Raw genomic sequence first — 12,774 nt, 5'->3', positions numbered from 1 at the left:
ATGACAAAACTGAAGCTTAGTGAGATTACATAATTTTCCAAGATCACAGAGTTAGCAAGTTGTGGAGCTGGGATTTGAACTCAAGTCTGCCTAATGCCAAAGATCTTCAAGGACTAATGTCAGTTTATTCAACCACCATGTGTTAAATTAGTATTTGGCATATGGCAAGTTCCGGCCTTGGCAGGGGGAAGACGGAAAGAGAAAATAAAACAGAAATAATAAAAAAGAGATTTTCAAAGAGAAAAAGATGGCCTCCCTGTCAAGGAATTCACTGTACAGTGCAAGAGATGGAAAGATTAAATTTTAAGTTTTCATCAGATACTTAAGACATAAAAGCTTCATAAAATCAAACAAACTCATTGCTATCAAGTCGATTCCAAATCATAGCAAACCTATAGGACAGAACAGAACTGCCCCATAGGGTTTCCAAGAAGTGGCTGGTGGATTCAAACTGCCAACCTTTTAATTAACCCCAAACTCTTAACCATTGCACCACCAGGGCCCCCCAAAAGCTTCATATGGCAAGGAAAAAAATTAAAAAAGAGGAATGAAATGAAACTTCTGTGAATTTTTCTATAATTTTGCTGATTCAGAGCAGTGAGTAATACCCAGGTGGCAATTTATCTGTACAGGAAGCAATGCTTTTAGGTAACTGGAGGTGAAAAGAGGGCTAATTAACCTTTTCATACCTGGGGTCTTTCATTGGACAGCAATTGATTCTCTATGGGAGACAGAAGTAAAATTTGACAGGTCGATCATAGTTACTAGGCTCTTGGGGACTGGTGACCTCGGTTAGGCCAGTAGGCACTTCAAGTCCCAAATGCACTGGATTAAACTAGGGAATGATTGCTGCAGGTCCACCACTGCTGGGTACTCTGCCTCCGGCAACTATCCCACCATGCTCCTTTTCTTCAGAGACCACTGTACTTGATTTCTCCCTCTCCTTTCCTGCCTCCTAGCCTTAGGGAAGGGCCACCATTTCTACAGTTCCTCAGGAGCATCTCTCCCAACTTTCACATCGTACATAGTGGGGAGCTAAGGGTTAGAGCAAAAATTAGCTCAGAGTCAATTCCTCTTCCAGAGGACTGCCAGGGATTAAATGTATGGTCAAATGGTGTATCTCAAGAAGAACAAGAGAACAATTACAGAGATGAGGAGTGCAAAGGGAACAAGATATGGAGTTGAAATAAAGAGGATGTTAAGAGAGACCAGGGAAGAGCTACAGGTAGCAGAAAGATAGAAGGGCCACAAAAGGGCAGAAATCGTTGGGAAGAACGAATTGTGTCACGATCAGGGGAAAATAAAGATTTATGAAGTTCACTTCAAGATCAGCATTTTTTTTTTTTGGTATCTTTTTCTGCCTTACCTATGTAGAAAGTCATGTACACCATTGAAAAGCAGAGAATGACATTAGTCAGTGTATTGCTAAAAAGGTCAATAAATATAAACTGAATGATTCTTGCACACACATATCCACATGTTATGCTTCCAAAAATGTCCACGAAGAGACTTATGAATGCATACACCTCTAGAAAAAGAAAATGAGAAACAAAAGATTGAGTTATAATTTTTGTTCTTTCATTGATGGTATTTGGGTCTGTGTATATTGGTTTGTTCTTAAAATTTTGAGTGGGGACCTTATTCTTCTGCAGATGGGAGTTTCCTGGGAAAACCCAGCAAAAGCAACTCTCTGGGAGTATATTTTCCTTATAGACCACAGCTTAGAGTTTGCTTACCCGGGTCAGCGGCCTCAAATGCCCTCAGGATCCTGGCTGGGAGTATAAATGTAAAAAGCTGGTGACAAACTAGAGAGTAAATATCTAACCAAAAGGCACCCAAATTCGAAAGTTTTATAAACAATATTAGGGCTAAGGAAAACATACCCAAGGTCCCTGTCAACATGCAGTTTGTGACCCTTGTCTGTACCCCAGGGGGCATTTGGGATATAGAGAGGGAAAATTTTGGTGGAATAACTAGAGACACTAGTGCATTTGGTGGGCAGGTATCAAGAAATGCCAAGGATAGTCCTAAATTAACAAAGATTGTCCTACCCAAAACACCTATATCTACCCCACTGAAAAATACTGCAAACCCACAACCCCTCTTCTCCTTTTAATACCGCTCTCCACCTACAAATATCAGGAAGACACCTTTCCCCGCTTCATGGCGTGATCCCCCCCTTTCCTCTCTACTAGTACCACACCTGGAAATCTAGAAAGGCAACATGCTTTATATCCCACTGAACTTTAACCCCGCAAATCTGGCTATTGCCACTTCCAGGGCCTGACTCTCCGGTACTGCTTGAACCATTCTGCTTTCTTCCCTGAGACCCTAATCTAAGACCAAGCCAATTGTTAATGTCCACTCATTTAAATCCAGATTGATTCAGGAGAGAAGTGTGAGCTAGTACATACATACAAAATTGTGTGTGTGTGCACGTGCACACACACATGTTGGAAGAAACACAATATACATATATATATATATATATATATATTTTTAAGTTCTTTCTCCCAATGTCCAAGAAAACATAATGTTGTTGTTAGGTGCCATCGAGTTGGTTTCAACTTATACCAACCCTATCCACAACAGAACGAAACACTGCCCGGTCCTGCCCCATCCTTACAATCGTTGTTATGCTTGAGCTCATTGTTGCACCCACTATGTCAATCCTCCTCGTTGAGGGTCGTCCCCTTTTCCACTGACCCTGTACTCTGCCAAGCATGATGTCTTTCTCCAGAGACTGATCCCTCCTGACAACATGTCCAAAGTATGGAGGATGCATTCTTATCATCCTTGCCTCTGAGGAGCATTCTGGCCACACTTCTTCTAAGACAGATTTGTTCGTTCTTTTGGCAGTCTATGGTATGTTCAACATTCTTCGACAACACCACAGTTCAAAGATGTCAACTCTTCGGTCTTCCTTATTCATTGTCCAGCTTTTGAATGCATATGATGTGATTGAAAATATCATGGCTTGTGTCAGGCGCACCTTAGTCTTCAGGGTGACATCTTTGCTTTTCAGCACATTAAAGAGGTCCTTTGCAACAGATTTACCCAATGCAATGCGTCTTTTGATTTCTTGACTGCTGCGTCCATGGCTGTTGATTGTGGATCCAAGTAAAACGAAATCCTTGACAATTTCAACCTTTTCTCCGTTTATCCTGATGTTGCTGATTGGTCCAGTTGTGAGGATTTTTGTTTTCTTTATGTTGAGGTGCAATCCATACTGAAGGCTGTGGTCTTTGATCTTCATTAGTAAGTGCTTCAAGTCCTCTTCACTTTCAGCAAGCAAGGTTGTGTCACCTGCATAATGCAGGTTGTTAATGAGTCTTCGTCCAATCCTGATGCTCCATTCTTCTTCATATAGTCCAGCTTCTCGTATTATTTGTTTAGCATACAGATTAAATAGGTATGGTGAAAGAATACAACCCTGACGTACACCTTTCTTGACTTTAAACCAATCAGTATCCCCTTGTTCTGTCCGAACAACTGCCTCTTGATCTATGTAAAGGTTCCTCATGAGCACAATTAAGTGTTCTGGAATTCCCATTCTTCGCAGTGTTATCCATAGTTTGTTATGATCCACACAGTCGAATGCCTTTGCATAGTCAATAAAACACAGGTAAACATCCTTCTGGTACTCTCTGCTTTCAGCCAGGATCCATCTGACATCAGCAATGATATCCCTGGTTCCACGTCCTCTTCTGAAACCGGCCTCAATTTCTGGCAGTTCCCCGTCGATATACTGCTGCAGCTGTTTTTGAATGATCTTCAGCAAAATTTTGCTTGCATGTGATGTTAATGATATTGTTCTATAATTTCCACATTTGGTTGAATCACCTTTCTTGGGAACAGGCATAAATATGGGTCTCTTCCAGTCAGTTGGCCAGGAAGCTGTCTTCCATATTTATTGGCATAGATGAGTGAGCACCTCCAGTGCTGCATCTGTTTGTTGAAACATCTCAACTGATATTCCATCAATTCCTGGAGCCTTGTTTTTTGCCAATGCCATCAGAGCAGCTTGGACTTCTTCCTTCAGTACCATCGGTTCCAGATCATATGCCACCTCTTGAAATGGTTGAACATCGACTAATTCTTTTTGGTATAATGACTCTGTGTATTCCTTCCATCTTCTTTTGATGCTTCCTGCGTCCTTTAATATTTTCCCCATAGAATCCTTTACTATTGCAACTCGAGGCTTGAATTTTTTCTTCAGTTCTTTCAGTTTGAGAAATGCCGAGCATGTTCTTCCCTTTTGGTTTTCCATCTCCAGCTCTTTGCACATGTCATTATAATACTTTACTTTGTCTCCTTGAGAGGCCCTTTGAAATCTTCTGTTCAGTTCTTTTACTTCATCAATTCTTCTTTTTGCTTTAGCTGCTCTACACTCAAGAGCAAGTTTCAGAGTCTCCTCTGACATCCATCTTGGTCTTTTCTTTCTTTCCTGTCTTTTCAGTGACCACTTGCTTTCTTCATAGTTGATGTCCTTGATGTCATTCCACAACTTGTCTGGTCTGCGGTCATTACTGTTCAATGCGTCAAATCTATTCTTCAGATGGTCACTAAATTCAGGTGCGATATGCTCAAGGTCATATTTTGGCTCTTGTGGACTTGCTGGTGATTTTCTTCAGTTTCAGCTTGAACTTGCCTATGAGCAATTGATGGTCTGTCCCACAGTCGACCCCTGGCCTTGTTCTGACTGATGCTATTGAGCTTTTCCATCGTCTCTTTCCACAGATGTAGTCAATTTGATTTCTGTGTGTTCCATCTGGCAAGGTCCATGTGTATAGTCACCGTTTATGTTGGTGAAAGAAGGTATTTGCAATGAAGAAGTTGTTGGTCTTGCAAAATTCTATCATTCAATCTCCAGTATTGTTTCTATCACCAAGGCCATATTTTCCAACTACTGATCCTTCTTCTTTCTTTCCAACTTTCACATTCCAATCGCCAGTAATTATCAATGCATCTTGATTGCATGTTCGATCATTTTCAGACTGTAGCAACTGAAAAAAATCTTGTATTTCTTCAACTTTGATCCTAGTGATTGGTGAGTAAATTTTTTTTTAATAATTTTTATTGTGCTTTAAGTGAAAGTTTACAAATCAAGTCAGTCTCTCACACAAAAACCTATATACACCTTGCTACACACTCCCCTCCCAGTTACACTCCCCCTAATGAGACAGTCTGCTCTCTCCCTCCACTCTCTTTTTGTGTCCTTTTCGTCAGCTTCTAACCCCCTCCACCCTCTCATCTCCCCTCCAGGTAGGAGATGCCAACATACTCTCAAGTGTCCACCTGATCCAAGAAGCTCACTCCTCACCAACATCCCCTTCCAACCCATTGTCCAGTCCAATCCATGTCTGAAGAGTTGGCTTTGGGAATGGTTCCTGTCCTGGGCCAAGAGAAGGTCTGGGGGCCATGACCACCGGGGTCCTTCTAGTCTCAGTCAGACCATTAAGTCTGGTCTTATGAGAATTTGGGGTCTGCATCCCACTGCACTCCTGCTCCCACAGGGGTTCTCTGTTGTGTTCCCTGTCAGGGCAGTCATCAGTTGTAGCCAGGCACCATCTAGTTCTTCTGGTCTCAGGATGATGCAGTCGCTGGTTCATGTGGCCCCTTCTGTCTCTTGGGCTCATAATCACCTTGTGTCCTTGGTGTTCTTCATTCTTCGATCCAGGTGGGTTGAGATCAATTGATACTTCTTAGATGGCTGCTTGCCACCGTTTAAGACCCCATACTCCACTCTTCAAAGTGGGATGCAGAATGTTTTGTTAATACATTTTATTACACCAATTGACTTAGATGTCCCCTGAAACCATGACCTCTGCCCCTGCTACGTTGGCCTTCGAAGCATTCAGTGTATTCAGGAAACTTCTTTGCTTTTGGTTTAGTCCAATTGTGCTGACTCCCCCTGTATTGTGTGCTGTCTTTCTCTTCCTAAAGTAGTTCTTATCTACTATCTAATTAGTGAATGCTCCTCTCCCAACCTCCCTCCCTCCCCCCTCTCGTAACCTCAAAAGAATGTTTTCTTCTCATTTAAACTATTTCTCAAGATCTTGTAATAGTGGTCCTATACAATATTTGTCCTTTTGCAGCTGACTAATGTCACTCAGCATAATGCCTTCCAGGTTCCTACACGTTGTGAAATGTTTCACAGATTCCTCACTGTTCTTTATCGATGTGTAGTATTCCATTGTGTGAATATACCGTAATTTATTTATCCATTCATCAGTTGATGGACACCTTGGTTGCGTCCATGTTTTTGCTATTGTAAACAGTGCTGCAATAAACATGGGTGTGCATATATCTGTTCGTGTAAAGGCTCTTATTTCTCTAGGATATATTCCAAGGAGTGGGATTGCTGGATCGAATGGTAGTTCTATTTCTAGCTTTTTAAGGACACACCAAATCGATTTCCAAAGTGGTTGTACTATTTGACATTCTCACCAGCAGTGTAGAAGTGTTTCAGTCTCTCCACAGCCTCTCCAACATTTCTTGTTTTGTGTTTTTTTGGACTAATGCCAGCCTTGCTGGAGTGAGATAAAATCTCATTGTAGTTTTCATCGGCATTTCTCTAATGGCTAATGATCGTGAACATTTCCTCATATATCTGTTAGCTACCTGAATGTCTTCTTTAGTGAAGTGTCTATTCATATCTTTTGCCCATTTTTTAATTAGGTTATTTGTCTTTTTGCAGTTGAGTTTTTGCAGTATCATGTAGATTTTAGAGATCAGGCGCTGATCACAAATGTCATAGCTAAAAACTTTTTCCCAGTCTGTATGTAGTCTTTTTACTCTTTTGGTGAAGTCTTTGGATGAGCGTAAGTGTTTGATTTTTAGGAGCTCCCAGTTATCGAGTTTTTCTTCAACATTCTTTATAATGTTTTATATACAGTTAATGCCATGTATTAGGGCTCCTAACGTTGTCCCTATTTTTTCTTCCACCATCTTTATCTTTTTAGATTTTATATTTAGGTCTTTGATCCATTTTGAGTTAGTTTTTGTGCATGGAGTAAGGTATGGGTCTTGTTTCATTTTTTTGCAGATGGATATCCAGTTATGCCAGCACCATTTGTTAAAAAGACTGTCTTTTCCCCATTTAACTCTTTTGGGGCCTTTGTCAAATATCAACTGCTCATATGTGGATGGATTTATGTCTGGATTCTCAATTCTGTTCCATTGGCCCATGTATCTGTTGTTGTACCAGCACCAGGCTGTTTTGACTACTCTGGCGATATAATAGGTTCTAAAATCAGGTAAAGTAAAGCCTCCCACTTTGTTCTTCTTTTTCAGTAATGCCTTATGTATCTGGGGCCTCTTTCCCTTCCATATGAAATTGGTGATTTGTTTCTCCATCTCATTAAAGAATGTCGTTGGGATTTGGATGGGGATTGCATTAAATGTATAGATCGCTTTTGGTAGAATATACATTTTTATAATGTTAAGTCTTCCTATCCACGAGCAAGGTATGTTTTTCCACTTATGTAAGTCTCTTGGTTTCTTGCAGAAGTGTACTGTAGTTTTCTTTGTATAAGTCTTTACATGTCTGATAAGATTTATTCCTAAGTATTTTATCTTCTTGGGGGCTACTGTAAATGGCATTGATTTGGTGATTTCCTCTTCGATGTTCTTTTTGTTGGTGTAGAGGAATCCAAATGATTTTTGTATGTTGATCTTGTATCCCGATACTCTGCTGAACTCTTCTATTAGTTTCAGTATTTTTCTGGAGGATTCCTTAGGGTTTTCTGTGTATAAGACCATGTCATCTGCAAATAGAGATACTTTGACTTCTTCCTTGCCAATCTGGATGCCCTTTATTTCTTTATCTAGCCTAATTGCTCTGGCTAGGACTTCCAGCACAATGTTGAATAAGAGTGGTGATAAATGGCATCCTTGTCTGCTTCCCGATCTCAGTGGGAATGTTTTCAGGCTCTCTCCATTTAGGGTAATGTTGGCTATTGGCTTTGTATAAATGCCCTTTATTATGTTGAGAAATTTTCCTTCCTTCTATTCCTATTTTGCTGAGAGTTTTTATCATGAATGAGTGTTGAACTTTGTCAAATGCCTTTTCTGCATCAATTGATAAAATCATGTGATTCTTGTCTTTTGTTTTATTTATGTGGTGGATTACATTAATTGTTATTCTAATGTTGAACCATCCCTGCATACCTGGTAGGAATCCCACTTGGTCATGGTGAATTATTTTTTTGATATGTTGTTGAATTCTATTGGCTAGAATTTTGTTGAGGATTTTTGCATCTACATTCATGAGGGATATAGGTCTATAATTTTCTTTTCTTGTGGTGTCTTTACCTGGTTTGGGTATCAGGGATATGGTGGCTTCATAGAATAAGTTTGGTAGTATCCTTTTCTATGCTCTGAAATACCTTTAGTAGTAGTGGTGTTAACTCTTCTCTGAAAGTTTTTTAGAACTCTGCAGCGAAGCCATCCGGACCAGGGCTTTTTTTTCTTGGGAGTGTTTTGATTACCTTTTCAACCTCTTCTTTTGTTATTGGTCTATTTAGTTGTTCTACCTCTGTTTGTGTTAGTTTAGGTAGGTAGTGTGTTTCTAGGAATTCATCCATTTCTTCTAGGTTTTCAAATTTGTTTGAGCATAGTTTTTCATAGTAATCTGATATGATCCTTTTAATTTCAGTTGGGTCTATTGTAATATCACCCATCTCATTTCTTATTCAGGTTATTTGCATCCTCTCCTGTTTTTCATTTGTCAGTTTGGCCAATGGTTTATCAATCTTGTTGAGTTTTTCAAAAACCAGCTTTTGGTCTTGTTAATTCTTTCAATTGTTTTTCTGTTTTCTATTTCATTTAGTTCAGCTCTAATTTTTATTATTTGTTTTATTCTGGTGACTGTGGGTTTCTTTTGTTGCTCTCTTTCTATTTGTTCATGTTGTAGGAATAGTTCTTTGATTTTGGCCCTTTCTTCTTTTTAGATGTGTGCATTTATTGATATAAATTGGCCTCTAAGCACCGCTTTTGCTGTGTCCCAAAGGTTCTGATAGGAAGTGTTTTCATTTTCATTGGATCCTATGAATTTCTTTATTCCATCCTTAATGTCTTCTATAATCCAGTCTTTTTTGAGCAGGGTATTGTTCAGTTTCCAAGTGTTTGATTTCTTTTCCCTGCTTTTCCTGTTATCGATTTCCACTTTTATGGCCTTATGGTCAGAGAAGATGCTTTGTAATATTTCAATGTTTTGGATTCTTCTAAGGCTTGCTTTATGACCTAATATGTGGTCTATTCTAAAGAATGTTCCATGTGCACTAGAAAAGAAAGTATACTTGGTTGCTGTTGGGTGGAGTGTTCTGTGTATGTCTACAAGGTCAAGTTGGTTGATTGTGGCATTTAGATCTTCCATGTCTTTATTGAGCTTCTTTCTGGATGTCTTGTCCTTCACCGAAAGTGTTGTGTTGAAGTCTCCTACTACTATTGTGGAGCTGTCTATCTCAGTTTTCAAAGCTGATAGAGTTTGTTTTATGTATCTTGCAGCCCTGTCATTGGGTGCATAAATATTTAACATGGTTATATCTTCTTGGCATATTGTCCCTTTAATCACTATATAGCATCCTTCCATATCCTTTCTGATGGATTTAACTTTAAAGTCTATTTTGTCAGAAATTAATATTGCCACTCCTGCTCTTTTTTGATTGTTGTTTGCTTGATATATTTTTTTCCATCCTTTGACTTTTAGTTTGTTTGTGTCTCTAAGTCTAAGGTGTGTCTCTTGTAGGCAGCATATAGACGGATCTTGTTTTTTAATCCATTCTGCCACTCTCTGTCTCTTTATTGGTGCATTTAGTCCATTTACATTCAGGGTAGTTATGGATAGGTATGAATTTATTGCTATCATTTTGATGTCTTTTTTTGTGTGTTGACAGCTTCTTTTTGGCACTTGTTTTTATGTGCTGAGTAGATTTTCTTTACATATTGTCCTTTCCTTATATTTGTTGTTGTTGATTTTGTTTCTGCTGAGTCTGTATTTTTCCCTTCTATTCTATTTTGATGAGTAGGATAGTTTGTCTCCTTTGTGGTTACCTTATTATTTACCCCTATTTTTGTAAATTTATAACTAACTTTTATTTCTTTGTATCACCGTATCTTCCTCTCCATATGAAAGGTGTATGATTACATTTTTTAGTCTGTCTTTATTATTTTAATGTCATCTTCTTTTATGTAATAACATCGCCATTACCCAGTGTTGGGCTTTTTTTTTTTTTTTTTTAATCTTGCTTTGTTTTTTTGGATTTCCCTGTCTGGGTTGACTTCTGGTTGCTCTGCCTTGTGTTCTAGTCTTGGGTGAGGTGCTAGATACCTGATATTATTGATTTTCTAACCAGAGAACTCCCTTTAGCATTTCTTGTAGTTTTGGTTTGGTTTTTACGAATTCCCTCAACTTGTGTTTATCTGGAAATGTCTTAATTTCACCTTCATATTTAAGAGACAGTTTTGATGGATACATGATTTTTGGGAGGCAATTTTTTTCCTTCAGTTTTTTAAATATGTCATCCCATTGCCTTCTTGCCTGCATGGTTTCTGCCAAGTAGTCCGAGCTTATTCTTATTGGCTCTGCCTTGTAGGTGACTTTTCTTTTATCCCTCGACACTCTTATAATTGTCTCTTTATCTTTGGTTTTGCCAAGCTTGATTATAATATGTCTTGGTGACTTTCTTTTAAGATCTACCTTATGTGGAATTCGATGAGCATCTTGGATAGATATCTGCTCATCTTTCACAATATCAGGGAAGTTTTCTGCCAACAAATTCTCAATAATTTTCTCTGTATTTTCAGTTATCCCTCCCTGTTCTCGTACTCCAATCACTCGTAGATTATTTCTTTTGATAGTCCCACATGATTCTTAAGGTTTCTTCATTTTTTTAAATTCTTTTATCTGATTTTTCTTCAAATATATTAGTGCCAAGTGATTTATCTTCGAGTTCAGAAATTCTAGCTTCTATTTGCTCGATTCTGCTCCTGTCTATCGAGTTATCTAATTCTGTAATTTTATTGTTAATCTTCTGAATTTCTGATTGCTGTCTGTCTATGGATTTTTTCAGATTATTAAACTTTTCATTATGTTCCTGAATAATCTTTCTGATTTCTTCAGTGGCTTTATCTGTGTGTTCCTTGGCTTGTTCTGCATATTGCCTCATTTCCTTCCTGATGTCTTGAAGGGTTCTGTATATTAAACTTTTGTATCTTGCATCTGTTAATTCCAGGAATGCACTTTCATCTAAAAGATCCCTGGATTCTTTGTTTTGAGAGCCTGTTAAGGTGATCATGGCCTGTTTCTTTATGTGACTTGATATTGACTGTTGTCTCCAAGCCATCATAAGTTATTGTATTAGTTTATGCTTGCTTACTGTGTCGTAGCTGCTTGCTTTGTTTTGTTTTGGTATACCCCATGGGTTGCTTGAGTGAGCTAGCTTGATTATTTTCACCTTTGGAGCTGTGGTGTCCTGTCCCCAGCTGGCTAGTGCTGTTATCAGGTATATCAGTCTAGGAGTCCATTCAGTTTTCTTGTATGAATTCAGCTCAGGTTTCCAGGTAGCTGATATCAAGTGTGTGGTACAGGCTCTGTCCTACAGTCTTAGAGGGGCAGGGGTGATTGGTGTATATACCCGTATCTGATTGCAGCAGGGGGTCACACCCTAAACAAGGCAGAGGGCTAAGAACTGACCCCCAAGAGTCTCTAAGGAAAACGCGTCTCTGTTTCCTAGAGCGTGCTGCTGGGTGGGTTCTGCAGAGGGACCACGGGCACCCAAAGTTTTAGGCTGTAAGGACTGGGAGGTACCTGTTATCCCTGGACCCCTGTTGTGGGTGGCTGGGGGACCCAAGTGGAGCCACCAGTCCTTAGGTCCCTGTTGTCGGTAGGTGGGGACCTTGTTTAATGGACAAAGCAATGTCAAACATCAAACACCCATCTCTCCACCACACCGCTGAAATGGTTGGAGTTTGCCAACAAGGGCCTATTCTCCCAAAATAGACCCCTACAGGTCCATGCAGAAGGGAAAGGTGCTCAAGGTCCACAGACGGTTTATGCCTGGACAGGAGCAGCTTCTGTCCTGAGCTCCCCCAGTTAATGGAGCTAGCAAATTATCTTTTCCCCCAGTTGCAAATTTTTTCATTTTCCAAGGCCGGGAGGAAGGCTCCAGGTGCTCACCAGGGCCTATCTCAGGCCTAGGGATTCAGCCCCTGAAGCTGGCTTGGGGGTGGGAGAGGCGTGGCAAAATATACCCAAGTACTTAGCTCTTGTGGAGAGTGCCCTTCTCCTCAGGTTCCGGAGGTGTGAGTGGGCTGTGTGGCTGGTTGCTTCTCCCTGAGGAAACTGCGGCCACCGCTCCAGGAACGGTGCCTAAGGGCTCCCCGCAATTCAGGTCCGGCAATTCCTCTCTGCTTCTGAACGGTCTTCCTTCTCCTGCCCCTCAGTTCATTGTCTAAGCTTGCCTTTGATGCTCAGGGCTCCCAGCTTGTCACAAATATACTCGTTTCACTTGTTTTTTCGGGTCTTTGTTGTAAAGAGGGCTCGACAGAAGCGACTGTCTATTCCGCCATCTTGGCTCCACCTCGTGTAAATTTGAATAATAGTCATATTAACTAGTCTTCCTTGTAGGCATATGGATATTATCTTATCACTGATAGCGTTGTACTTCAGGATAGATCTTGAAATGTTCTTTTTGATGATGAATGCAACACCATTCCTCTTCGAGTTGTCATTCCCAGCATAGTAGGTGATATAATTGTCCGATTCAAGAT

At 39.9% G+C, this 12,774-nt stretch overlaps 1 protein-coding gene across 1 annotated transcript in view; it reads right to left on the bottom strand.

Annotated features, from left to right (window-relative positions):
• The window catches only part of SLC9C2 (solute carrier family 9 member C2 (putative)), a 129,856-nt gene that overhangs the window by 93,937 nt on the left and 23,145 nt on the right, over nucleotides 1-12,774 (bottom strand). The window contains exon 6 of the mRNA XM_023549143.1: nucleotides 1,367-1,528. Coding sequence (XP_023404911.1) covers nucleotides 1,367-1,528 — 162 coding nt within the window. The remainder of the gene's footprint in view (nucleotides 1-1,366; nucleotides 1,529-12,774) is intronic.

The sequence above is a fragment of the Loxodonta africana genome, chromosome 25 (genome assembly GCF_030014295.1).
Source record: "Loxodonta africana isolate mLoxAfr1 chromosome 25, mLoxAfr1.hap2, whole genome shotgun sequence".
NCBI classification, from domain to species: Eukaryota; Metazoa; Chordata; class Mammalia; order Proboscidea; family Elephantidae; genus Loxodonta; species Loxodonta africana.
The sequence above is the reverse complement of the archived record's forward strand: the minus strand, read 5'-3'. Positions and strand labels throughout refer to the sequence as shown.